We start from the raw sequence: 27,758 nt of genomic DNA, 5'->3' as shown, positions 1-27,758 counted from the left end.
TTTCAGTTCGCGCTTCTGTCTGTGACTGACCTCAAACTGATATTTCACTGTTATACCATCTCGTCCATCGTCGTCTCTTTTTTTTATTCTTACTCTTTTTTTCATTTAAATTTTGGGGTTTTTTTGCATGTTCCAGCGTGCTCGGAAAGTGTTGTTTTTTTCCGTCTCCATCTTCGCCGGTTTCACCGTCGCGCCTGCAGGACCGTCCGCAGCCCACGATCGCCGCGGCGGCGGCGGCGGCACCACGGGGGCGACCATGAAGTTCCCGTTCCAGCAGCGCGGATAAAGCCGGAGTCCGGTGGGTGGAGAGCAGAGAGAGGATCTGGACACGCGGGACCGCGGGCGCTCTGATATGGGTGAGTTTCATCCATTCCAGCATCACCAGAACCTGGATTCGTGGTGGGGCTTTTCCCAACATCTTCACACATAATCTAAACAGAGATCATCAGTCAAAGTATATATAACACAAGACATGGCGTTTCCTGGGAGAATTTGGCTGCACCCCTGTACCCCCCCCCCCTCTAACACGTCCCATCCACCCCTGTACCCCCCATCTGACATGTCCCATCCACCCCTGTACCCCCCATCTGACACGTCCCATCCACCCCTGTACCCCCCCCCTCTGACACGTCCCATCCACCCCTGTACCCCCCCATCTGACATGTCCCATCCACCCCTGTACCCCCCCCCTCTGACATGTCCCATCCACCCCTGTACCCCCCATCTGACATGTCCCATCCACCCCTGTACCCCCCATCTGACATGTCCCATCCACCCCTGTACCCCCCCCTCTGACACGTCCCATCCACCCCTGTACCCTGCCCCCCGACACGTCCTATCCACCCCTGTACCCCCCCTCTGACATGTCCCATCCACCCCTGTACCCCCCAACACGTCCCATCCACCCCTGTAACCCCCCTCTCGACACGTCCCATCCACCCCTGTACCCCCCCAATACGTCCCATCCACCCCTGTACCCCCCCTCTCGACGTCCCATCCACCCCTGTACCCCCCCCTCTCGACACGTCCCATCCACCCCTGTACCCCCCATCTGACACGTCCCATACACCCCTGTACCCCCACTCTGACACGTCCCATCCACCCCTGTACCCCCCATCTGACACGTCCCATCCACCCCTGTACCCCCCCTCTCGACACGTCCCATCCACCCCTGTACCCCCCATCTGACACGTCCCATACACCCCTGTACCCCCACTCTGACACGTCCCATACACCTCTGTACCCCCCATCTGACATGTCCCATCAACTCCTGTACCCCTCCTCTGACACGTCCCATCCACCCCTGTAGCTGCCCCGTTTCGCTGCTAGCCTCCCCAGAAAGCCACGTGAACTGTGATGGGCGGGGGGGGACCCATGGCGACGTGACCGTGACACTCGGCAGGGGCGGTGTGAAATGGCCAAATGGTTTCCTGTCCAAGGTTAAATGGAGCTGTCAAGGCCCGCGGCGAGGCTCACTTCAGGCGACCCCGCCCGGTCGCCGGCAGCAGACCAGGTGGGCGGTCACAGGTCACAAGTTTGGTGGGACCGTGGGGCCACGCGGCGCATCTGGCGAGCGCGCCACAAGCCCCGCCGCTTTCGCCCGCGCTGCAAATCGAATTCCTCGCTGTCCTGTAGAGTACAATCACTTCAGACAACGGGACTCCTTCCAGGGACCTGGTACAACTGGACACTCCCAATAACCCGCTTCGATCGCAAACGAGCCATCGGCACCGTCCCAGATGTCCCCCGTGACGATTTCCACGCTTCTCACTGTCTCACTGCCAGCCGCTCAAACAGATTATCTGGTCGGTGCCACACCAGTTGTCTTCTGCACACCTGCCGATCGGTGGCGGCGTTGGTGTTTTGTTGGCTCGTGGCGAAAAGGTGTGTGATTTTACGCAGCCAGTCCCCCCCCCCCCCCCCACCCCCCTCTCCACTCCATATCAGAGACCAGTGGTCTGTAATAACTGCTGCTTACGTTTGAGGTCGCTGCTTGTGGGGGTCAGGACCGGCCCCCTGTTCTTTTTATTGGTGACATTTTCGATGGTTGGTGATGTGGCACCAATTAGGGAGGCCTTTGGTTAGTAGCCTAATTTCTAGTTTCTAATTTTTTTTGTGTGTTGTATTTTGTCTAAAGGAGCTCTCCGCTGTGCTCTGTAGCGCCCTGTAGCTGCCAAATCAATGCTGATGAATATGTCAAATGGGGCTTTTAAAAGCTATTCTGCAGATGCATCTACAAATAGTGCTCTCTGGCACCACTAAAATGAACTTAGTCCAGTTCTCGTTAATTGCATTGAGTCACGTGCCAGAGGGACGCATGGATGCAGGGCTGAGGTCACGTGATATCATGTGGTCCACTCGTGTGGAACCTAGAGTCCCCAGACGCTGCAGACGTACAGTACAGTAGGTCCATGGTCCTGGAGCACCATAACAGTTTAGACTTGACTTCATCCCAGGTTCAAATCCCACTTACTACCATCGTGTCCCCGAGCAAGACACTTAACCCTGAGTGTCTCCAGGGGGGGACTGTCCCTGTCACTACTGATTGTAAGTCGCTCTGGATAAGGGCGTCTGGTAAATGCCGTAAATGTAAATGTAAATGTAAATGTAAATGTAATCCCCGCGATTATCAATTCAGCCAAGCTTATCAAACTAATTTATTAAAAAAAAAAAGTAATTCTAATTTATTTTTTAAAAAATGTCATCATCACCGATCCGCCATTCACGGCACATCATTATCACTGCGCCCGTTACAGCAGCACTCCGGAGCGCACTTATCTCCGCACGGTCCACGTCAGCCCCGCCCTTTATATTTTGTAATTAAGTTTTTTTTTCTCCCCCCCCCCTCTTAATTTAATATTCCGTTACAATCCCGCTCCCCAGCCGCCCCTTCTCCCGGCGGGGACTGTGTGGGCAGCCCACTCTGCCCACGTCCCTTGAAGAAGGAGCACGGTGGCCGTACAGTAACATATCCAACAAGACCCCCCCCCCACCGTCCGTTTCCTCCCGGGTCCGTCCGTAGGGTCCTGTCATCCCCAGTCAGTCCCCGTCACGAGTTGGTGCCACCGCGCTGTTCATTTTTTGAAAAAAATTAATTAATGGGTGTAAAATAATGGGTTTCAAGGGTGCGCGTAGTGCATTTCAGCGCGGCCAATTAATCCGTAGACGGCGACGGAGGTTCTGCCGCACTGGTAATATCCTCACGCGGCCCGGCTTTTAATTTATCTCCTTTTTTTTTTTAATACGCGCTCTTTACCTCCTGAGTAAACCCGCTAAATGTCCATCTCCTTTTTTACGGCCGCGCCGATGGCCTGCACGTCACACGTGTCGTAAAAGAGGAGACATGAAATGCTTCACTCCCCCCACCCTCACCGCCCCACAAAGCGGTGGTGACCCACCCCCCAATCAGAAGGTCGCCGGTTCCAATCCAGATCCTCCCCGGGCCTTAAACGGCATCACCGTCAATCAGAAGTCCCATCGCTTGGGACCGGGACGGGACGCTTCCACTCGACTGGACACAGAGACGCGCTTCGTTTTGTAGGGCCGCGTTTGTGCCAAACTTCTCTTTTTTGTCCTTGTCGCGTTCGGAGTTGTTTGTTTTGGTTTTTTTTTTCAAACCGAGCGGCTTAATGACTGAAAATGATTTCCATCGCGCTCATTAACGAAACTTGCGTTGCTTGATGGATTATTAATGTCTTCATTTGCATCAGGTTTGCGGCGCGTGGCTGCAACAGGCCGTGCGGTTTTTAACCCCTACTTCACTTCTTCCATCCCTTCTTAGAGAAATAAAGGCACTTTGGCTATTGACACGGAACGGTGTGAGAAAGATTAATGGAAAACATTTGAGAGAGTCTGGCCTGGAAGAAGCATGACCATTACCATGAGTCAGGGTGAGAGTGTTTTCCACCATCACTCTTAAAGACAGAATTTCGAATGGAAGAAGCGAATCTCTCCACTGGAGTGGGTTCAGAGCCCATGTGCGCTTGACAGGTTGGCCATGCAGGCAAAAAGTTTGGAAGCACCTTCTCATTCAATGTGTTTTCTTTATTTTCATGACCATTTACGTTGGTAGATTCTCACTGAAGGCATCAAAACTATGAATGAACACATGTGGAGTTATGTACTTAACAAAAAAAGGTGAAATAAGTGAAAACATGTTTTATATTCTAGTTTCTTTGCTCTGATTACTGCTTTGCACACTCTTGGCATTCTCTCGATGAGCTTCAAGAGGTCGTCACCTGAAATGCTTTTCCAACAGTCTTGAAGGAGTTCACCCCAAACCATCTGGATTGGGTTCAGGTCCGGTGACTGTGGAGGTCAGGTCTCCACTTTTTGTTAAGTACATAACTCCACATGTGTTCATTCATAGTTCTGATGCCTTCGGTGAGAATCTACCAACGTAAACTGTTCTGTATATGAACGTTGTGCAGTCATCATTTTGCAACTTTTCAATAACAGATACTGAAAAAGATAACGCTGCTTCTGTAGTTTCCTTTCTTTTTTACGCTGGACGGGTTGCTGACCTGTCCGCTTCGATCCATTTAGAAGGTCAGGATCGAACTGAAGCTTCTCGGTAGCATCCAGCCTGGATGCTGCCACAGCCTCCATTGTCGCAAGCGCTCACCAGGCACTCTGGGTAACGGCCTCCAGAGCATTCAGATGCGACTGTGCCGGGGCCGCCAGAATCGTCCGCGGCTTCCGAAGGCGGCCCGCTCTTCAGGGGGGTTTTAAAATGATCGGCTTTTAGACGTAGGAAAAGCGAAGCCCAGTCGATAACTCTCCGCCGAGCTGCCGTCGGGTGGTGACGATCTGTTGTGCCACAGAACGCCGGCGTGGTTTTACTGCTTCTCTCTCTCTCGTCCTCGTGCGAATGGCGCGGTGACGCGACCGGATCGGCGCTGTTCCTGCGGCCAGAGGCGGAGCGTTATTCTCCGGTGACGTTTTGACTCGGTGGAAGCGGTCCGGATCTCTGCTGGCGCCACATGCAGATGGCTCGGCATCGATCACCGGTTCTGAAGCAACCGTTGAACTTTTTCTGGTTACGAAACGCGCGTGCAGGGGGGCGCGGGGGCCGCGTGTTTAGGCCGCGAAGAGGCTGCAACGTGGAGGCTCGCGCGTCGTAACGTGGAGACAGGCGAGGGGACTTCATTTAAATTCTACCTTCACTCTCCGGATCCATCCGCATTCCCCCGCCACGCCACCCGGTCCGATGGGGCAACGTGACACTGCAGTCACCCCAGTGCGGTGACAGCTGAAAATGGCGGAGGACGGAGATAATGATTGGACGATCAATCCGCGGCACGGGGACACATTTTCCTGCCTTGTGCTTTTGTAGAGCCCCAGGAGAGCGCCGCAAACGAGCCTTTTAATGGCCTTTAAGGCCACGCGTTCACACAGAGATCTAGACGGGAGCCGACGTGCTCTCATTAGGCTCTGAGCTCCGCGGCTGCGGCACTGAGAACGGAGACTCTGCAGCTCCCACAGCTTCACGGGGACGGACGGACGGACGGACGGATGGACGGACGGACTCCAATCCGTAAATGGGTGCAAGCGCGCCGACTTCACAGAGAGACACTCATTACAGTTTAGACAAAGCTGATGACTCTGTGAATTGTAAAGGCACACTCGATTCCCCCCTTGATTTCGAAATCATTTGGAGGCCGCTGGAGAGTCGGACCTGGGAGCAGGTCTCGGTCCAGAGGTCCCCATGTTATTTACCCAAAACGATGGAACTACCTTCATCTCTGTGGGCTGTAGAGTTTGCTCTAGAACAGATCAGAAATAGATAGATAGACGAGTGGTTGATGAGAAATTGAACATCATGTCAGGAAAGTACGGCCCTCATACCAGAAAATTATGCATGTTGCGGAAAATTAAGGTCACAAATGTAGTTGTTTTTGGCGTCATAATTTTAGTTTTTGTCTAGTCAAAAACATTTTCTTTTAGTCAAACCCATTTCATAATTAAAACAAGGTTATCTTGTTATTATATTACTATTACTTTTGACTCAAGAATGCTCTAGAGCCACTCCAGACACAAAAGACCCCTTTTTATTCCATGTTTTTTGCGACCACACATTCTGATTTCTTTTCCACTGTGTTTTCAGATCCAAAGATCGCTTTGTCATTTTCTCCCAACCATCTGCTAAACAAGTATCTTGAACTCTACTTAATGCCGCGATTGCATACTGAAAAAGTGACGGAATCTGTGCGACCGGATGGGAGCTACAGGAAACAGAAACATGGTAGTAGCCCAGTAGGTAACACACTCGCCTATGAACCAGAAGACGCAGGTTCAAATCCCACTTACTACCATTGTGTCCCTGAGCAAGACACTTAAACCTGAGTTGCTCCGGGGGGGACTGTCCCTGTAACTACTGACTGTAAGTCGCTCTGGATAAGGGCGTCTGGTAAATGCTGTAAATGTAAATGTAAGTGATATAATAATGTGTTTAAACCAGAGGAGATAAAATTTCATTGACAAAAAACATCACTAGACATAACATGGTAGAAGCCTAGTGGGGAAGACATGAGCATGAAGACCACGCATTCACAAACCCCACTTACTACCATTGAGCAAGACGCTTAACCCTGAGTGTCTCCAGGGGGGACTGTCCCTGTAACTACTGATTGTAAGTCGCTCTGGATAAGGGCGTCTGGTAAATGCCGTAAAATGTAAATATGAATGTTCAATTGCTAAATGCATCAGAATGTGGTGGACTGATTCAAACCATTGATTTGTTCAACCCAATGGACTGAATATTTCAGTTGAAGATGTGGTGCTGGCACAATTCATTGATTTTGAAGGCACCGCATATAAATAATATCCATGTTAAATAATAACCGTGTTTTGTTGGAACAGGAAATTGATATTGTGAAGGCACTGCTTGCACCGTAACAGGGAATTAAATCACTAATATAATGAAAAAAAAAAAAAAAGTCCATAAGAAATGTAATTAGGATAGATACATGCATTCATCGTGAAATAGCGAGTTGTTGCCTAGGCAGCGACGAGGAGTTTGCATGAGACTCAACAGACTTATGTTTGTTCGGTGACATTTTGCACGGTGACTCTGACAGCATGGGCTCAGACTTGACAGCTGCTGCGACTGTCTTTTTGACTAACACCTTCGTCTTGGAGGGAACAGGTTCTTCAGCTAAGAGACTGGGTCGCCGCACCCGAGGGGGTACCAGGGGTCTGCAGGAATCATTCGTCATAAACAGCCTGCATGCCGCTGAAAGCCCCATTCCTATACGTTCCCCTCTAATTGGAGGTGGCATCCTGCCGGCGGCAGGGACAGAGGCCGGATGGCAATCCATCCGCCTGGAAGGGAATCTCCTGGACGGAGCTGAGGAGGAGGTCATCTTGTCATGTTGATTTGATTACAATCGGGGACAGCTTATGGAAAGGCTTTATTAATAAGCCGTGGTGGGAGGCTGGCCGGCTGGGGGTAATTTGAAGGAAATGCAATGGTGCACTTCCTCTGAACTAGTCTGCTGGTGCCGTCTGCCAGGCCTGTGCACTGTCTACACCTTGAAAGTAGCTTTTTATCGAATCTTCCTCCATCACTTTCTTCCAGGCTGCAGAAGAGAAAGTCAAGTCGCTATCATTACTCAGGCATTAAAGCAAAGGCTGCCTCTTTGTTACTTACAGTCGTGTAACAAGGACATTTATGTAATTGTTTTCAGTGTTTTTATAGTACACACTTGCAGAGTTGCAGGTTTTGGCCACAGATTAAACTAAATAACTTGCTTTAAGGGATAATTAAGTTCCTAGATCATATTTCTATGGCCATTAGCCATAGCCAAACTCCAAAAGGCACAATAAAAGCTGCATTAGCCATGGCACATGCATTGGGTGATCAATGACATGTAAATATTTCAGTTTTTGCCTGGTCATCCAATTAAGAGGGTCATTTAGTTCAAACTATGTTTGCAATAATGGCTCATAATATAGTATAGTATAGTATAGTATAGTAAAGGTGCGTCAAAGAAACTGAAAGCATATTTAGTTTGAAGAAGGGTTATGTAGCATGCTAAATATTGCATCACTAACAGGCTACAGCCAATGAGAGCACATCCCACTTCTGACAGATAATCCTGTTAGGGGCAGTGGTGGCCTAGCGGTTAAGGAAGCGGCCCCGTAATCAGAAGGTTGCCGGATCGAATCCCGAACCGCCAAGGTGGCACTGAGCAGAGCACTGACTCCACACTGCTCCCCGGGCGCCCACTGTCATGGCCGCCCACTGCTCACCAAGGTTGAATGGGTTGATGGGTTGAATGCAGAGGACAAATTTCACTGTGTGCACCATGCTGCTGTGTATCACAAGTGACAATCACTTCACTTTCAGAACCTGGTATGACAGGGAGTGAGGACAAACCGTGTTCCAATGCATGCTTTGACTGATAGTAATTTGTTATTTATTTTTGCACATTTAGTTGGAACTGATCATTGTGCAAATAACTGCAGTTGTGCAGTATGAAGTGTTTTGGTCGCGATTTCGCGTCGTCTGAACTAAGATGCAATTTACAAGCGTAAATAATGGCTGTTCACTCACTGACACAGTTCTCTTTACTCTGCTCCTTTGTAGGTTCCATTCTCTGGAAGAGTCAGCTACTGTGCCTCTTCCTCCAGGCCTGCACTCTCCTCCACCCCTGCTTGGGGGAGAGGACCTGCCCTTTCAGCTGCCGCTGCGAGGGTAAGATAGTCCACTGTGAGTCTGCTGCCTTCCAGGAGGTACCAGAGAACATCTCGGTGGGCTGCCAGGGCCTCTCGCTGCGCTACAACAGCCTGCACACACTGCTCCCCTACCAGTTTGCCCACCTGAACCAGCTCCTCTGGCTCTACCTGGACCACAATCAGGTCGCATTTGTGGACAGCCGTGCCTTTCAGGGGGTCCGCAGGCTCAAGGAACTCATCCTCAGCTCCAATCAAATCTCACAGCTCCACAACGCGACATTCCACGGCGTGCCCAACCTCCGCAGCCTTGACCTGTCCTTCAACAAGCTGCAAGCCCTGCAGTCGGGACAGTTCCATGGCCTACGCAAGCTCCAGAACCTGCACCTGCGCTCCAATGGGCTCACGGGCATCCCACTACGTGCCTTTCTGGAATGCAGGAGCTTGGAGTTTCTAGACCTGGGCTACAACCGGCTGCGTGTCCTCACGCGCACCATGTTCCTCGGCCTGTCCCGACTAATGGAGCTACACCTGGAACATAACCAGTTTTCTCGGATCAACTTTTTTCTCTTCCCGCGCCTCACCAACCTCCGCTCGCTCTACCTGCAGTGGAACCGCATCCGTGCCGTCAACCAGGGCCTTCCCTGGACCTGGCACACTTTGCAGAAACTGGACCTCTCTGGGAATGAGATTCAGGCCCTGGATCCGGTCATTTTCCAATGCCTACCTAATCTGCAGGTGCTCAACCTGGAGTCCAACAAACTGACCAACGTGTCCCAGGAGGCCGTGTCTTCGTGGATCTCTTTGACTGCCATTAGTTTGGCTGGGAATACGTGGGACTGCGGGCCTGGGATTTGTCCCCTGGTGGCTTGGCTGAGAAACTTTAGGGGTAATAAAGACACCAGCATAATCTGCAGCACCCCCAAGCATCTTCAGGGAGAGAAGGTTCTGGATGCCACAAGGAACTATGTAGACTGTGAGGATTTTGAAGAGTATGAGAGCACCACGTATCCTGAAACTCCAGAGCCGACTCTTGAACCCACCCCTGAACCAACCACAATTTACACCAGGCCGCCCTCGCCTCTCCCTCCACCCGCTCCACAGACGCCAATCCCGCCACCTAGGCCACGGCCGCTACCTCGACCAAGTCCCCCAAGTCTCTCTGAGACTGACCGCAGAGGCTCCCCACCTAGGACAACTCCTTCCTCCCCCAGGCTCACAGTGACCCCTGCCCCAGAGCCTGAGCACATCTCTTTCCACAAAGTGGTGGTGGGGAGCGTTGCTCTCTTCTTCTCCATGTCACTGATCTTAACCCTGTTGTACGTCTCCTGGAAGCGTTACCCGGGGGCAGCCAGGCTGCTTCAGCAGCGGTCGTCTGTGGGTCGCAAGCGGCGAAAAAAGAGCCCGGAGCCGGAGCAGAACCTCAGCTCCCAGTTGCAGGAGTATTACATGAGCTACAACCCTGCCGCGGCTCCGGAGGCTATGGACGTGCTGGCCAATGGGACGGGTGCCTGCACCTGCACCATATCTGGCTCCAGGGAATGTGAGGTATGACACCCCTCGAAAAGCCGCCTAAAAAACTAAACAAATCAAATGAGACCGCTCAGGAGACAGAGGTAAATCTTCCATCGGGCATGTCTTTCACAGCTCTAGAACTGGGCTAAGAACCCTTGACGTTATTAATCGACGTAAATTATACACTCATTACATACACACTTTCAATTGACGTTTATTTCAAACCAAACTGAGAATCAGGAGTCAATGGTTCCTATCCCTGGTTCAAGAGCCTGATTTAAAATGTACCTGAACCTTGTTTTATGGCTTGACTGCACATCTCTGCATGAAACCTGCACCGCCATGTTAAAGCGGCAAGTGACTTGCAATCTTCTGAGAAGTCCTTGGTTTTAAATTGTGGTTTAATTTGGTTTTGTGCCTTATCAGTCGACTCTTAGTCTGCGCCAAAGTAGAAGAAGACAAAAAATGGAAATGATCCATAATTACAATCACAGTGCAGTCTAATGGGATATTGATCTGTGACACCTTAAACCATTAAACAGCACCGCTCCTGTATAATATGCAACGTTAAAAAGACTTATGCGCTCTCTCTTTTGTGTGACATGCCATTACTGGTTCATTTAGCTCGTTCAGCGTTCTTCACATTGTAGTTGTCCTGTTTCTCTTTATCTGGGTTTGTGTCTTTTTTAATTGGCAGACAATTAAGCGCCAATGCAACAAAATTACAGAACACTCATCTTTTTTGCCAGGAAAAGTGAAAGTGAAGTGATTGTCATTGTGATACACTGCAGCACAGCACACCAATTTTTAACCAATCGCCCTTAGTGAGCAGTGGGCAGCCATGACAGGCGCCCGGGGAGCAGTGTGTGAGGACGGTGCTTTGCTCAATGCCACCTTGGCGGCTCGGGATTCGAACCGGCAACCTTCTGATTAGTGGTCTAAAGTAAAGTCTAAAGTGAAGTGATTGTCACATGTGCTACACAGCAGCACAGCACTTGGTGCACACAGTGAAATTTGTCCTCTGCATTTAACCCATCACCCTGAGTGAACAGTGGGCAGCCATGACAGGCGCCCGGGGAGCAGAGTGGGGGGACGGTGCTTTTGCTCAGTGGCACCTCAGTGGCACCTTGGCGGAACGGGATTTGAACCGGCAACCTTCTGATTACGGGGCCGCTTCCTTAACCGCTAGGCCACCACTTCCCCAACTGCCAGGCCACCACTGACCCTCAAGATTCTGACTGAAAATCACAGTAATTTCGAAGCCTGTTGCTTTTGATGTCTTAAAGCACATTCTCTACCTCTACAGTCCTTATCAATGTATATACATCTGGTCCCGTTCCATTCATTGATTCGCTGTGGTGTATCACCAGACCTTTAACCTGACCAGCAGCACAGGGCTGGCAGGTGGAAACAAATCCAGTCTAGTGTAGATGGAAAAAGTCATGACCAGTAGCTCAACAAGGATACCCTTGTTCTGGAAGGACCAGACGTTAAGGAACAATAGTAAACTGGCTTATGCAAGCCAACCTAGCTAGTTGGTCAACAACCGTCCATGTCTCCTAGCCTGGCGAGTAACTGAGGAACAGAAGGACATAGTTCAAATTCCATCGCTCCCATGATGGCTGTGTCCCCGCCAGCTCAAGTTAATCAAGTTAAATAAAGTAATATCAGCCTGTCTCACCAGCATTTCCTCATCCAGAATCGTTCTTAAGGGCTTATTTGTGCGCGGCCAGTTACCGAAATAATGCAACATGTCTATCAGGAATATATCAGCTATAAACTTGTATAAAGAAGACTGGTATTTTGGTGTTGTTCTGCCTACTGACGTTACCTGAGCAAAAAATCAGCATGGTGTTCCATTGTGCTGGACTGCTGGAAAATGCAGGAGTCAAGGGCGGAAATGACAACTGCAGTCTAAATTGTATTTACTTCAGAGACACCCACATTTTCATGCAAGGACAAATCTACCATCAAGAATCACAAACCACACGCTTATGCCAAGGGCAGAACCCACGTAAGCTACGCGCATGGGAGAATCGGGCCCCTGGTGCACACAGCCGAAAGGGATTATTTTTGCTATAAGGGAATATGTATTTTAAGAGTGGAAGAAGGAAGAAAGAAGAAAGGTAATCTGTTCATTTAAGTCAGTCCTTAGAGAGAGGTAAAGATCACAGGAAGTGAAAGTCCACCGGAAAATTACAATTGTCTGATTCAATCTAATACTCACGCAGAATGAGATCATTCATTGCTTACTGAAAGCATTCAACTGCCAAGGGGAAGATTCAAAGTTGGAAACGCATCAGGTTTTATATTTTTAGTGGTGTTGCTAACAGCTCGACCAAAAACATTAACCCAACATGGAGCTGTGAAGTTCACAGTTCACTGGAATGTCATTAAAATAACTAAAAGAATAATCACGAGGCGCCTATTGGCTTCAGGCTAAATTGCTCAGAGTTCCTGAACTCCTCCTGATGGCAGGGAACGTGCCCCTAATCCCGGGAGATTCTCAAATGCAATCCTCAAATGGATTATATTACCTGAAATGTAATGAAGCAATCCTGATGGTCTAGAATACGATGTTTTTTTCTCTCGTTCATTGAAGGAAGCCTTGACATGGCATATGAGACGTCTTCAAGTTTCTCACAGCTCAAGCGGCGTTTAGAGATGGAGCAGCCAGTGCTGGTTCTGTTTAAGGTGATGAAAGTTGTTGGGTTTCTGTGGCTTTCATTGTCGTGGGACGTTGTGGGACATATCGCTACTCTATTTTGAGCCATAATTAAGCACTGTAGGAATTGAAGGCTCTTTAGGGTCTCAACAGAGATATTTCCCCCTTATTAGCAGTCCTTATCCAGATACAATAACTTTCATTCCAAAACAGGGTTCATATATTATTTCATAATTAAACTTTTATGGAGGACAACTTGTGTGTGATTTATAGGGATATATATTTCGTAACGTTTTTATAAGGACTTACCATGACAGTCTATTTGCAGTATACCTTTTAATCACAGCCTGTTACACCCCTCATTTATCTGCTATAAAGCTGCATCAGTGGAGCTTGTCCGGCTGCACTCCGACATAAAATGGCTGCAATATCACCGCTTTAGACCGAGCAGAAGAACATTCATTTCAGCCCAATTTATCCCATCCCTTGTGTAATAAACCTGCGCTTTCCCAGATCGGCACTCAGAGAGTTTATTTTTTCGTTTGACTAGCATCTGGTCAGCTTTTGTCAAATCCGTTCAGGGGACACTTTGCAAAATCAAAAAGCTACGCGTGAGAGACATTTCATTTTCAGCCTGACAGTCTAGAGGGTGACAATTAAAAAAGCCACTTAATTCCTGGACCGCCACCTCTATCTGAGCAGGATCTCAGGGATGATCTAAAGGGATGTTCACAGCCACTTTTCAATGAAGAATTATATCTGTGGAGTTGCATGGAGGAGAGGAACAGTCACGTCAACATAGTTGGTGAGGAGACTAATTCTGGATGTAAAACAGCACATATCGAGGGATCATGTCAAAAGTCAAAAGATATCACTGATGAGGATGACATTTGCCTCCCTTTCCTACTGAGAAATTGGAATTGGCTTTTGCTGCATCTGGGTATGTATCTGGCTCTCAAAGCTGCACTCGAACAACTGTGAAGGTGTGGACACAAACGACACAAATACAGTCTCATTAAACTGTTTTTTTGGACAAACAATCAGATAATAGAGAAGAAAATCACGACAGGGACAGATTCTTTGTCTCCATGCGCCGCAGCACGTCTCGAGCATGCATCAACTTCATGTACGTGCCTCTCCATCAGCTCAAAGGATGCATTAAATCATTAATGTCTCAAATGTAGCCATGCCACAGTGAGCCCTTAATGAATATCCAATGGCTTTAGTTTAGTATGTCTCTCTTTTTCTTCTACTTAAATCTCTACTTTTGCAAGGCCTGCTCTTCGGAGCGATTTTTTTAATGTGAACATCATCAGATTTTCCGCAGATAAATTCCTTAATTACCCCTTCCGCGATAAGTCAGGTGTAGCACGTTGAAGCGCGGCCCCGGCGAAAGCAGAAAAGTCTCCTGGGGGTCCGTGTTGGGAGGGATGAGGCGCGGGGGCTCGCCGGTCTGCTGGAGCTGATGATTAACGGCCGTCTCCACCCCCCGAACCCCCCCGCCCAACACCACAGGCCAAGTAAGCATGAGGAATGCCTGATGTGAAGTTAGATTTGAGGATGGTGTGAGGTGGTATATTTAGCTTCTGAACTGCAGCAGTGTGCCAGAAAACGCGCGGCATCACAAACGTGTCTTCGTGGGTCGAGGCACTTCCCTTATTTGATCAGATCTCTTGTGCTCTTTTCCATAAATCTCTACCCTGTACTTGTTCATTCACAAGGTCGCTCGATCAAATGGCCTGACAGGTGAAAATGCCGGAATGGGACGGGCAGGAGCGCTCAAATTAATGTTTAATGTCCCACCATTAAAAATAAATAAATACTGGAATTATGCTGATTTTTATTTCTAGCTTTCCAGCCACAATCCCAAACGAGCACATTTTCAGCAGGCACGTCTCTGCCGAGACGTTTCATGGCGCCAGATTTAATCTGCACCCACGCGATATATTTGTACGTTATTTTTTATTTGCTCGGTTATGTAATCAACTGTAAAACGCACCGTATCCCCGCCCTGCATTCGTTACCGCAGTAATTGCCACCCCTCATCGCTGATTTCGTGCGTTGTGTGTCTTTGAAGACAGCCTAATACCGGGCTTCTCAGCCTGCCACCTGAGGTGCCGCCGGCACCCACAGAAACTTCTTTTCCTGCGTCCTCTCAGCCGCCCACATCTCCAAGCTTTGTCCGCGTGGGAGAACTTGGACACACGGGCGCTCGAGCGACACTTAGAATTTTGACATTTCCTTTCAGTGCAGAGGACCAAGGTTTGTAATGCCCTGATCAAGAGTGACATTAGCCGGCAAATAAAATTAGTAGGAAAAGAGTCTGGTTTGAGATATTTAGATAGACCACAGACCTGCATTAAACATCTCGACAGCAACAGTTGCTGAACTGAAGATTCTCACCAATGTTGTCCAAGTCGTGATTGTTCCAACAGCCATAAAATATCACCTAACCTGTACACTATGGTACAAGTGTACGACTAATATAGGCTTTACTATATCGGGCACTATTCTCAGCACAGTGCTTTACGCTGAACTGTGCTCGCTGGTTTAAGGATGCATACATAAATAAATCAAGAAATAAACATAAATTAAAAAAAATTATTTTATGTCTGTGACCTGCGCGGGTTAGAATCATCCAGAACGAGGAAGTAGCATGTACAACAATCATCAGGCTAATGACATTTCATACCCTGCTTAGAAAAGGTTTCGTGTTCTGGGTGTCATTAACGTAAAGAGTAGCTACACAGATGCTACTACCAAGGATTTTGTTATTTGCTTCATCTATTTATTACACTACAGCGTCCTCTCTGTTGCATATTACTGCTTAATTACCCTCGTAACCGCAACACTTCAATAATGATATAATTAATAGATGGGTGAGACCTTTATTCAGCAGAAACTTTCTCCTTTCTGCAGCACCGCCTTGGTTGATCTTTATTATTACCTTGTGTTTCACAGAAATATGCAGGACGCCCGAGGAAGCCACCCACATAGCCCTCTTTTTATTTTGCCGCAGCGACCGTATAATAATTTCCCAATTTTGCACCATTTCTTTTCACTTTAGCTCTCAGAGGCTTCAGCTGCGATTGTTTGAATTATTAAAGTGTGGTTTTCATAAGGGAGTAGAAATAACTGTCGTGATTGGCGTAGTTTTTAATCCTGGCCTCTGGGCACACGGCTGCAAATTGCCCGTACGGAGGATGCATTCTCAAGCGGTACACAAGCTGGCTCTGTTCTGCAGTTGGCCGGCCTCTTCTACCAGCTTCAGCATGCATTTTTCTGCTTATAGTATTACAAAGGAATAAGTAGGGACTGCTTTTAAGTCTCCACCCCTAATGACACAGGCTGGCTCACCAAGGGTGATGGGTTAGAAGCAGAGGACACATTTTGTTGTGTAAAGTGAAGTGATTGTCACATGTGATACACAGGAGCACAGCACATGGTGGACACAGTGAAATGTGTCCTCTGTATTTAACCCTCACCCTTGGTGAGCAGTGGGCAGCCATGACGGGCGCCCGGGAAGCAGTGTGTGGGGACAGTGCTTTGCTCAGTGGCACCTCTGTGGCACCTTGGCGGATCGGCAACCTTCTGATTACGGGGCCGCTACCTTAACCGCTAGGCCGTGACTGCCCTTGATGCAGGAATGCCGAATTAGCCAGACTCCTTTTACCTGAGTAAGTGATTCAATAAATACACAAATAGTAGTAGTTTAGTTTAAACCTCCAATGGTAGACCCAAAGGTACACGCTGATCTGCATGGATGGCAGTATATGTTGCAAGTACCTTTCAGTATTAATGGTGCCTTCATAGATGCCACGGGCACTTTTCCTCAAATGTCCCTTTTCCTCTTTGGTCCGGAGGACACAACATCCATGATTTCCAAAGACAATTCGAAATGTGGACTCGTCAGACCACGGCACACTTCATCTCAGATGAGCTTGGGCCGAGAGAAGCCGGCGGCGTTTCTGGGTGCTGTTGATAAATGGCTTTCGCTCTGCATGGTAGATTTTTAACTTGCACTTGTAGATGTAGCGATGAACTGTGTTATCTGACAATGGTCTTCTGAAGTATTCCTGTGCCCACGTGGTAATTTCCTTCATGGAATGATGTCGGTTTTTAATGCACTGCCGCTTGAGGGAACGAAGGTCACGGGCATCCAATATTGGTTTTCCCTTCAATTGTACATTGAGAAACTTTGTTCTTAAACTGCTGGACTATTTGTCACTCAGTTGTCGCGGTCCGTCCTTGCTTGTGAACAACTGAGCCATTTGAGGATGCTCCTTTTATACCGATCCTGACAGGCTCATATTTCCAATGAACCGGTTCACCAGTGGAATGTTCTTGTCAGGTGTCTTTTTTAGCATTCCTCAACTTTCCCAGCTTTTTTGGAATGTGTTGCAGGCATCAAAATTTGCAAAAAACAATAAAGTTAACATTAGATCTTGTCTTTGTAAAGTATTCAGTTGAATAAAGGATTTGCAGATTATTGTTATTATTTATGCTTTACACAATGTCCCAACAAAATTTGAATTGGGGTTGAAAAACATACAAACATGTGTTTTATTAAATTGGACTGGCAATGTTGAGAAAAGGTGATATAGTGATAGATTGTACAGGGTGGGCCATTTATATGGATACACCTTAATAAAATGGGAATATTTGGTGACATTAACGTCCTGTTTGTGGCACATTAGTATATGTGAGGGGGCAAACTTTTCAAGATGGGTGGTGACCATAGTGGCCATTTTGAAGTCGGTCAGCTTGGATCCATCTTGTGTTTTTTCAATAGGAAGAGGGTCATGTGACACATCAAATTTATTGGTAATTTCACAAGAAAAACAAGGGTGTGCTTGGTTTTAACATAACTTTATTCTTTTATGAGTTATTTACAAGTTTCTGACCACTTATAAAATGTGCTCAATGTCACCAACCATTCCCATTTTATTAAGGTGTATCCATATAAATGGCCCAACCTGTAGTATGTAGTATGCGTATGTAGCATGTCACAGGTAGAAAGTCCTGCATCTAGGCAACGACTTGCATGGGCCGGGAGGGGCTGCCTATGATGTGGAGGTGTCTCCTCAGCATCCTCCCCTCTGACATCCACCAGGCTCTCAAGTCCGGCACCCAGAATAGGACCAGCTTTTAACAGTGTGTGTGAAATCCTTGGTTCTTGTAAATCAACATCAATCCCACTGATGGTACCAGGGGTGGGTGGAGGAGGCTGCTTCCTAAAATCCACCATCAGCTCCTTTGTTTTTGTGATGTTAAGCTGTAGGTGGTAGAAGCAGAAGCAAAATAGCAATTTTGAAGTGTTTTATTTAGACAACGCTTTGGAAGGCATCACTGAAAAGGCAGGAGGGCTCTGCAGGAAATAGTGATATGCTTTTCTCGTAACAGCAAAAAAAAACAGAGTGGCCTTGAACGATGTCCAAACAGAACCCAATCCAGCAGAACACAGGCTCATAACACAGTCAGAGGATGGATCGCACAATCTCTGTGTCAACAGAAGGCCTTCTCTCCACAGATCTCTCTAGTGCCATCACGTGCCATTGAAGATGTCCAGGAGTTCCCTGATACCCTACCTGCCGCCAGTTCTGCATTTTTTACCAAAAATTACCAAATTACCAGAGCAAAAAAAAAATCCTTCATTCCAATATATGTGTTCAACTGTGTGTGATGTTATTACAGTAGTCTGGTATGTATTCATTTATTAGGAAACATCACTATAGGAATCAGCTGTATGAACTCCAAACCACAGGAGTGCAAAACACCTGAGCCAGAAAATCCAACCCATGTGAAGCCCAGGACAAAGACGCTAACAACTTTTCTGCAGGCCTGCACTTACACAGCTCCAGCAGGCATCAACAAGCGTCTGATCCTCTTTCACAGCTCAGAAAAGCAGTGGGAGCCGAGGTCAATTCTTACATACTCATGCCCCCTGTAGAGAGCGGAGAGGACCCCCCAGAAACGGTGGCTGCATTACAGAATGCATTTCCCCCGGCTAAGCAAGGTGCTACTTTTCAGTAAGAAAAATATATGAAAAGAATGTCTTAAGATGTATGCTGCTGCTTGTGAAATTGCACGATTGAGTTGAGTTGAGAGATAGAAACTAAAATGTTTAATACAGTATTTACTTCTAAATATAGTCTATGTGGCATTTAGAACCTATTAAAACATTTGCATTCAGTTATTTGTTCTAGAAAATAAATCCTATAAGCAAGACCATTTTTCTGGACTGATAAATAAATTATTGGTAATATTTTTCTTCTGATAATGTCTCCCAATATTTGCTTTCAGACTGAATAGATGAGTTAAATGATGCATTTGTTTGTTAAAAATCATGGTTTAAACACTTCTTGGCAAAATTGTGTTTCACATTGTGTAGCTCTGTGGTCAGCATGGAAGTACACAAATGAACAATTTTCAGTGCACATTTTGCAGGCAAATGTAAGGGAGTTTATTTATTTATTCATTTGTATATTCGCCTGCGTTTCGCCTACATAATGACAATGTGAAAAGATTTTGGTAAATTTATTAAAAAAAAAAAAAACTGAGAAAGCACATGTACATAAGTTAAGGTCAGGGGCATCGTGTTTCCCCTGATCATCCTTGAGATCTTTCTGCAGTCTTATTAGAGTTCACCTGTGGATTATACAGTTGATTGGACATGATTTGGAAAGACACACACCGATCTATATAAGGTCCCACAGCTGACAGTTCATGTCAGAGCACAAACCAAGCATGAAGTCAAAGAAATTGTCTGTAGACCTCAGAGACAGGATTGTCTCGAGGCACAAAGGAAGGATACAGAAAAAATTCTGCTGCTTTGAAGGTCCCAATGAGCACAGTGGCCTCCATCATCCGAGTGATCGGGAAGAAGGGCCTTAGTCAGGGAGGTGACCAAGAAACCAGTGATCACTCTGTCAGAGCTTCAGAGAAGAAACTCCTATAAGAACAACTATCTCTGCAGCAATCCAATCAGGACTGCTTGGTAGAGCGGCCAGACAGAAGACGCTCTAGTAAAGGGCACGTGGCAGCCCATAAGGCACCTGAAGGACTCTCAGACCATGAGAAGAAAAATTCTCCGGTCTGATGAGATAAAAGATTGCACTATTTGGTGTGAAAGCCAGGAGTCATGTTTGGAGGAAACCAGGCACTGCTCATCACCAGGCCAATACCATTCCTACAGTGAAACATGCTCTTAAACTGGGGTGAGTGTTCATCTTTCAGCAGGACAATGACCCTAAGCACACAGATATCAAAGGAGAGGCTTCAGGACAACTCTGCGATTGTCCTCGAATGGCCCCACCAGAGCCGATTGAACGTCTCTGAGGAGATCTTAAAATGGTTGTGCCCTGATGCTTCCCATCCAACCTGACAGAGCTTCAGAGGGGCAAAACTGGACAAGGATAGGTTTGGCAAGCTTGTGGCATCATAATCAAAAGGACCTGCGGCTGTAATTGCATCAACAAAGTAGAAAAGCAAAAGCTGTGAATACTTATGTTTATGTGATTTCTTTTTTTTTCATTTTTATATAAATTTGTGAAAACCTAAAGAAAATATTTTTCACATTGTCAAAAACGTGAAAAAAAGTGATGCGCTGTGAATACTTTCCGGGTGCACTGTATAATGTTACTCTTTTTAATTAAACCGAACAGCACTGCATTTTCCATAGCAACAAGTGTGAATTCTACGTTGCCACAGTACGTGGATCCCATCATATAACCTACAGAAGAAGGGCAGATTCAAACAGGGTCACGCCCCGTTTTCAACCTACATTTACATTTACAGCATTTATCAGACGCCCTTATCCAGAGAGACTTACAATCAGTAGTTACAGGGACAGTCCCCCCCTGGAGACACTCAGCAACGTTAATTGTGTCCCTTGCTCAGGGACACGATGGTAGTAGGTGGGACTTGAACCCGGGTCTTCTGGTTCATAGGCGAGTGTGTTACACCACTAGGCTACTACCACCCAACCTCCACTTGTTCTTTTTCTCTTTGAGCTTTCATGTTCTTGGCACTACTGTTAAATGTTTTTTCTTCAGAAATACGTCCTCTTAAAGAATAATCACATTAGTATTCAATAAAGATGAATTTAAAGTACATTCTAGAGCTCCTGCACTGAAACAGACCTTTATTGCTTTTCAATTAGATGAAAGCAGCCGGCTTGACCCATTATTAAATTTCTAAAGATGTCTGTTTTTTCCCTGCAGCTGTTTAGCTGATGAGCTCTGAGGGATCTCATATTAATATTCTCTCCATTCACTATTTATTTGGGCATAAAAAAATAAAATACTGTATTACCAAAACACACTTCATGTCGTTAGGTTGATCCGGAGGCCGGCTCTGTTCTAGGAGGCCCTCTGGCCCCAGTGGAGGTGGTGAATGACAGTAGAATGGTGGCTAAGCTGTCATCCCTGTTGGACATATCCCAGGCTGCGACTTACTTATAGCCTATGTGTACAGATACTCATTTGCTCTTATTTGTACTGTCCACTTTCTCTCTTGAAAATGTAAAATTCCCACTTGTGGGAAACATAAGATATACCATCATTTTAAGCATTCATTTGTGTTTTGTCCTTTTGCAGTTTTAGGTTATTTTTGTAATCGGTTGGGAATACATTGCACAAAACAGCATTTTGTGCAATGTATTTGTTGTATTGTCCATTAAATCTGCGAATTAAACAGCCAATCACGGTTTAGCAGCATGGATTAGCTGTGCCTCATCATTATGGCCGTGTGTCCATAACAGTTTCTGTTGTGTTGTAAGAGGTAAACCATTCACCAATGTAGAGAAGCTGATTAAACCCAGGAAAATCTTTATATCTTGCTTAATGTTCACTTACACATACGTGGACTGCATAAACATGACCATGCACACAAAGAGCACCATGGCCTTGACATAATATCTTGTCTAACCTGTACGTTGGAGGTCAGGGTATGCAGCATGAAATTGATTGCCAGACTGAAATAGATCATTATCAGTAGAATAACTGATAACTGTTGAGGTACTTCCAGGTCATTAGGAATCGTTAGGAATGTCAGTTCCAGACCTGAACTTTAATCAGGAACGGACTAGCACAAAATCTTCATAGACATCTTTCATAAAAAACAACTTGTGGTCCAAAATGATCAGTTATATTTATATAAGCCATCATTTAATTTAATAAAGGCCAAATTAATAAGTTCAATTTTTCCATTACCAATTGCATCTTATTAAAATATATACTGTATGATCCGCACAAGACATCTTAGCAGCTACTTACTGTCATAACATGAGGCACATAAGCAGCTACTTACAGCTAAACATGAGGCACTAATTGGCAACAGCCAACATATCAATAAAAATCTAATTAGATCCAATCAATATATTCAGTCACTTCAAAGATGTGGCTAATTCAAAAATGTACAATTAATTTCATCATGCTTTCATGTGAGCCAGTGTTGCCAGAATAACAAAGCTACTGATCAGTGCTGAATACAGTGACGTGTTAAAAGCAGAGTTTGTAAAAATCAGCTTACTCAAGCTTCACACACACACACACACACACACACACACACACACAAACACACACACACATACACTTTACACTGAATCCATGTGCATGGGACAAGGCTCCTGCAGAGCTTGCAGAGCAATTACTGGTTGACTCATGATGTAAAAAGCACACACACACACACACACACACACTAATATCCAAACTTCATCAGACACCTTGCAAGTTATTTCACAAGGCCTCCTCACAGACAGTCTGAGATCTCACACTCTGCTGGCGACTGTTACATTACGGAAGTATTAATACCACATTCAGCAATTTTTATCACCATCATGTCCTGTGGAAGAGGAGCCGGGGAGAGGTGGCTCGCTGTTTTATTTCTTTCTTTCTTTCTTTCTTCCAGGGACACAATGGGATAATTGGAGCCCAGGGCAGGGGAATGTGTCAAGGCCCACAGAGAGGGCTGGCATATGCCTGATGAGCGCTAGTGCTCCTGACACAGTGTGAACTAATTACCTCATGTTTATCTCGTCCTAATGAGAATCTACAGTTATGATTTAATTACAGACACACTATACTGGAATGGATCTCATTAGTTACAGAGTGAAATTTAGGACTTTTCTTGTAACATCTTGGGAACAAATGTGTGACATCCATGTTCCCGTGCAAATAGCTGTGCTGATAGTGAAAGCAACTGACATTTCCAGCTCCTGCAGCTTAACATGTGTTTTTCCCACAAGAATGAGTAAACTGTTTACATAAAAGATAATACCAAATTAAAAGCCAAAAAAAGATTAATAATAGTCATGAAATAATTTAACACACACAATAAATAGTAAAAGCAATAAAAAGTAAAGTAAAATAAATAGAAAAAGCAATAAAAAGTAAAGTAAAATAAATAGCAAAAGTTATAGTACATTTTTATTGTCTATTTCTAGAGTTTAAAAAAAAAAAACTAGTATTGGTAAAAATGGTTGAAAGCTTCCCTGATTGTCTTACAATGTAAGGCAAATTGTGAAACCAATAATGGTTTGTTAACTGTGTGTGTACATTTGGTGTTACTCCTGAGAATTGGTTAAGGACTGAGTTTCATTGTTGTAATTTATTGTATGTGTTGAATACCTCCAAATTGGCCTCTATGAAAACTGAAATATCTGTTTAAGATATTCAGAAGGTTGCCAGTTCGAATCCCGATCCGCCACTGAGGTGCCACTGAGCAATACTCCCTGGGCGCCTGTCATGGCTGCCCACTGCTCACTCAGGGTGATGGGTTAAATGCAGAGGACAATAATTTCACTGTGTGCACCGTGTGCTGTGCTGCTGTGTATCACAAGTGACAATCACTTCACTTCTTTATCTTGATCATCTGATCTTTGTGAAATTGCATTCCAATGTCTTAACAAATATCATCAAGATCATGCCAAAGAAGGCTGTTTAGCTAAAGTAAACCGTGCTAGAACTTACTAGGTAGCCATTTTTAGTCATTAGTCAGGGCGAAATTAATCGTGTTGCACTCTTGAGCAATTAGCTACAGTATACGCTGCGGGTTGAGAGGGAGGACTGTGACAGCTGTGTTTGTTTTAATGAGCGCCAAAACCACATGCCCTCCTGGCGGGCAGCCGTACGTTGACCCAGCACCCTTTCCAAGAGCGCCGTGTCACAACTCATCATCCTCGTGCTTAGTGTGCTGCTCACAGTCAATATGCTTAACTATCAAAGCCGAACTGTCTGATTGTGCCACTAAGGGTCCCATGTACACGGGTGGTAGTGTCCTAGTAGGACACTACCACAAAGTTACAGGTTCAAACCCCACTTAGTAATACTACAGATTTTTAAAGCGCCCTGTATACGGGCGTCTGATGAAAGTGAAAGTGAAGTGATTGTTTTGATGACATAAGCAAGCACAGCACACAGTGCACACAATTTCAAACCAGCAACCTTACAATTACTGGCCCGTTTCCTTACCCGCTAAGCCACCACTGCCCCCATGTACATAGGACCATTAATGGCGCCATCAGGAACATACAGACCAGACAAGCAATGGCTTCATCAGCACAACATAATTTTTTTTTTTTTTTTTGCGGAACAGCCTTTTGATTGATATGCATGATGTAAATGGGTCTGCATGCATGTTTGATGGGTCTGCCCAGCCGAAGCAGTGTGTGAACCACTGTGGGATGTTTGATTATGACCCAGTTGCAAGGCCGAGTTCAGATGAAGTTCATGTCATCACGCTGCAGTGGTGTCCATCACTCCCTGAATACGTGGCCTTATAATTCCACATCCAGGTCGGCAGAGCAAAGTTAAACTGCTGAGGCTGGCAAGTTCAATAGTTTGTTCATTATTGCTATTAGGACGAGGATTTACCTGAAGTCACGACCTAGATAGATTTTTCCATATATTAGCAGTTTAAATTGGAATGACAGAGCATCAGGCAATCAAAGAATGAAAAAAAGACAGATACAACCCTGCAATTCGAAGTCCTTTTTTCTGCTACTTGACTGGGTGTAAGATTCATTCACAGCTAGTGGCATAGTGAGTGAGAGGGATGATGACACTTTCACAAGTTTGCTGCTGCACTGTCGAGTGAGTCACACAGCAGCACGCTGCTATGTCTGAACTCCCATCCTGCTTATGCATGGGTCCCTATAGGGCACTCACACAAACAAGGCTTTTTGACCTGTGGGATTTGCAAAGGAACATTTCCAGCTGGGAGAAGCATCGGGAGTCAATGCATTAACATTCATAAATGAGCAAAAAAAATATTGCTTTCAAAGGATTTCTCATGTAATTGTGCCTTTTTGCCACTTTAAAATAGTGGATATTACAGAAGGAAAAACTATTAATATCTTAACTACCTTTTTTGTTGATCTGAAGGACCATAAACCAGTCTATTAAAGCCCAGGCTTTGTGTGTATGGCTGCACATCACGGCCAGTTTGAAAATAGTGCCCTAAACCAGCACTTCTTAGTAGGCAGCCTTAGTGCAAGAGGACACACTCATCCCAAGTCTACTATGGAGGAATGAATAGATACATACATGCATATTTTCTGAACGAGGGCCGATGGCTCTAGTCACAGAATTCGATGCCACTACTGTCAGGCACAATGTATCGTGATTATGAATCTCTTTTTTCATACTGTTTTGCTGATCCGACCCGTATCTTAAATTAATTTTTCCGTCAGTGCACGATTTATCTGCTGCTGTTTCCCAATGGTGGGTTGTAAACTTTTTATACATCCGTGCATGTGCTCGTCACTTGAATTCCTTAAAACTCCACCATTCAGTGCTTACATTGTTATGGCTCCATTGTGTCCTTATCAGATTAGCCTGCACTCTAATTAACTCTGCCTTCTAATCATCTCCAGTGCGGTGAATTACCTGCGGTTATGTGCCTTGTTAATCTGCTCATCTCTGTTTGTTCCCCCAGAATGAATACACGTGTCCCAGACCGCTGCCGGGAGCCTGGCTCGGGGACATACCCACGATGCACTAGAGGAACTGTTTTATCAGCCGTTAAACTATCAGCAGACTGAGAAGCCACGCCGGCACCGCTTCTGTCCCATTAGCCACCGCATCGGCCCGTGCTGGCAATCCTCTCTTCCACGAGAAAACAGACATGGCGCACATGAATAGCCATGAATAACACATTTGTACATTATTCTTTTTACTCTCTCTGTCTCACGCGCTGTCCGTCATGCTCAATTCTTTTGGTTTTGCTCGATCGCTGGGAACACCTTCCCCACCGCACTTTAAAGCCATCTTCTTAACGAAGCCCTGACGGGTTTCCACTACATCGGCCTGCTATTGACCGATCAAACGGTGGTCCGATTACTGGCTGCAACACTCACCAGACATCAGTGGACAGCCCCTAATTAAGGCCGAGGCTAAAACCGAGCCCCGGCAGCGGCATGTGGAAATTACGGCCTCTGCCGCAGTCAGAGGCTCCGGCAAGGTTGGAAGGCAATGGACGTCACCAAAGGACACGCAGCTCCGATCATTTCTGCTGGTTTCCTTTTGCTGAGGACCATTTGAAAAAGAAGGAAAACATACGCTGTTCCATCATCAAAAAGAAAGGAACAGGACTTTTTTTCAACGGCTCCTTTGCTCATTACCAAGATGGTATTGTATCCCAGTTATCTTTGCTGCCCAACACCTGACTTAAAAGTAAAGAGCCCCCTTTGATTCTCGGCATCACAGAGGAAAACAAAAGCCAGTTTTTATCAAGGAAAATGCCATCAGCGTCTACTTCTGCTTTCTAATTCAACTTTGTGCCAAAATCAGCTTTTGTGTGTATATAAGCTTGAGCAGTTTGTATGTGTGTTTGTGTGTGCGAATCTGGAAACTTGGGTTTGTTTAATTTCAGTCACTGCAAATGTCTTGGTGCAGTGATGCAATCTCTGCACACCAGGGTTCTTACGTTCATCTCTCCCAGACTCATACATCAGCAGCGATTGGCCAAAGGGCGTTCCCACCTGACTCCCAGGTCAAGGGGCGATGGGTGAGTGGAAGTACTCTGAGATGCAAGGCTCTCACTACAAGAACCCTGAAGTGCACGTTGAATAAGATTATCTATTAATACTTGGGTAATGGTACTCCATAAAGTGCTCTTGAAGATAACCATAAATAGGCGTGGAGCTCCTGAGATCCTTGTGACACGGCTACTTCAAGGAGTACTCCTATGTTTGTTTGTGTGCGTGTGGGTGTGTGCGTATGTGTGTGTAAAAGAGAGGTTCTCCTGTGTTTGCATCACCAACCAGAAAAATGATTATCTTATAAAGTGAATATCAGCCTAAACTCCCTGAATGAAATTTCACATTGTGTTAATGTAAAGCCCAGAAATAAAATCATGTTAGGCCTTTTTCACCTAAATATATATCTTCTTTTTTCAAGAGCATATTAAGGATGGAAAATGTCCAGCATGAACATAAAAAAGATATCAGTTTGGGCACTTATGTGTTTGATATTCCCTGTACCTCTGAATAGAATTGTTTTATACTGTTACATTTTTTTTCCTGCCTTTTTCCTCAAGAGTTAATGAAATTTTGTAATGGACTGTATCACTTCAACACTATGAAACATTGTTTTATAATGCGAATATTGTAAGAATCAATGGTGAAAAATATACATTTGTCAGACGGAAATGGCTATTGACTAGCTTATTTACTCTGTAATGGACCCTATGAATGAACAGAGCAGCTTTCAAGCGTATGGATTTCCCATTACATCAGGAATACCTCTCTGTAGTCTGTCCTTTGTGGGAGAAAAAAAAGGCTTATAGCTGTAGGTGCTTGAAAGAGTCATCAAATTTATCAGAATAAAGTACAAAATAAGGGCGTATGTGCAAATGCCAATTAATATGCCAGTGCATAATGGGTGTGACCTGCACCACTCTG

At 45.8% G+C, this 27,758-nt stretch overlaps 1 protein-coding gene across 3 annotated transcripts; it reads left to right on the top strand.

Moving 5' to 3' along the window:
* lrrtm4l1 (leucine rich repeat transmembrane neuronal 4 like 1) lies at positions 1-27,376 on the top strand. Of its 3 annotated transcripts, none has more exons than XM_028973062.1 (3): positions 1-356; positions 8,591-10,224; positions 25,793-27,376. In XM_028973062.1, the coding sequence occupies exons 1-3, from the start codon at positions 353-355 to the stop codon at positions 25,856-25,858; spliced, it is 1,704 nt and encodes a 567-aa protein (XP_028828895.1). In that variant the 5' UTR covers positions 1-352; the 3' UTR covers positions 25,859-27,376. The 3 variants fall into 3 exon arrangements, 2 of the variants coding, with proteins under 2 accessions (XP_028828895.1, XP_028828894.1); XR_003749177.1 differs by lacking the exon at positions 1-356 and adding an exon at positions 6,161-6,244 and having other exon boundaries at positions 8,591-10,292; XM_028973061.1 differs by lacking the exon at positions 1-356 and adding an exon at positions 6,161-6,244.
* Positions 27,377-27,758: the final 382 nt, after the last annotated feature.

This window comes from Denticeps clupeoides, chromosome 3 (genome assembly GCF_900700375.1).
Source record: "Denticeps clupeoides chromosome 3, fDenClu1.1, whole genome shotgun sequence".
NCBI classification, from domain to species: domain Eukaryota; kingdom Metazoa; phylum Chordata; class Actinopteri; order Clupeiformes; family Denticipitidae; genus Denticeps; species Denticeps clupeoides.
The sequence above is the reverse complement of the archived record's forward strand: the minus strand, read 5'-3'. Positions and strand labels throughout refer to the sequence as shown.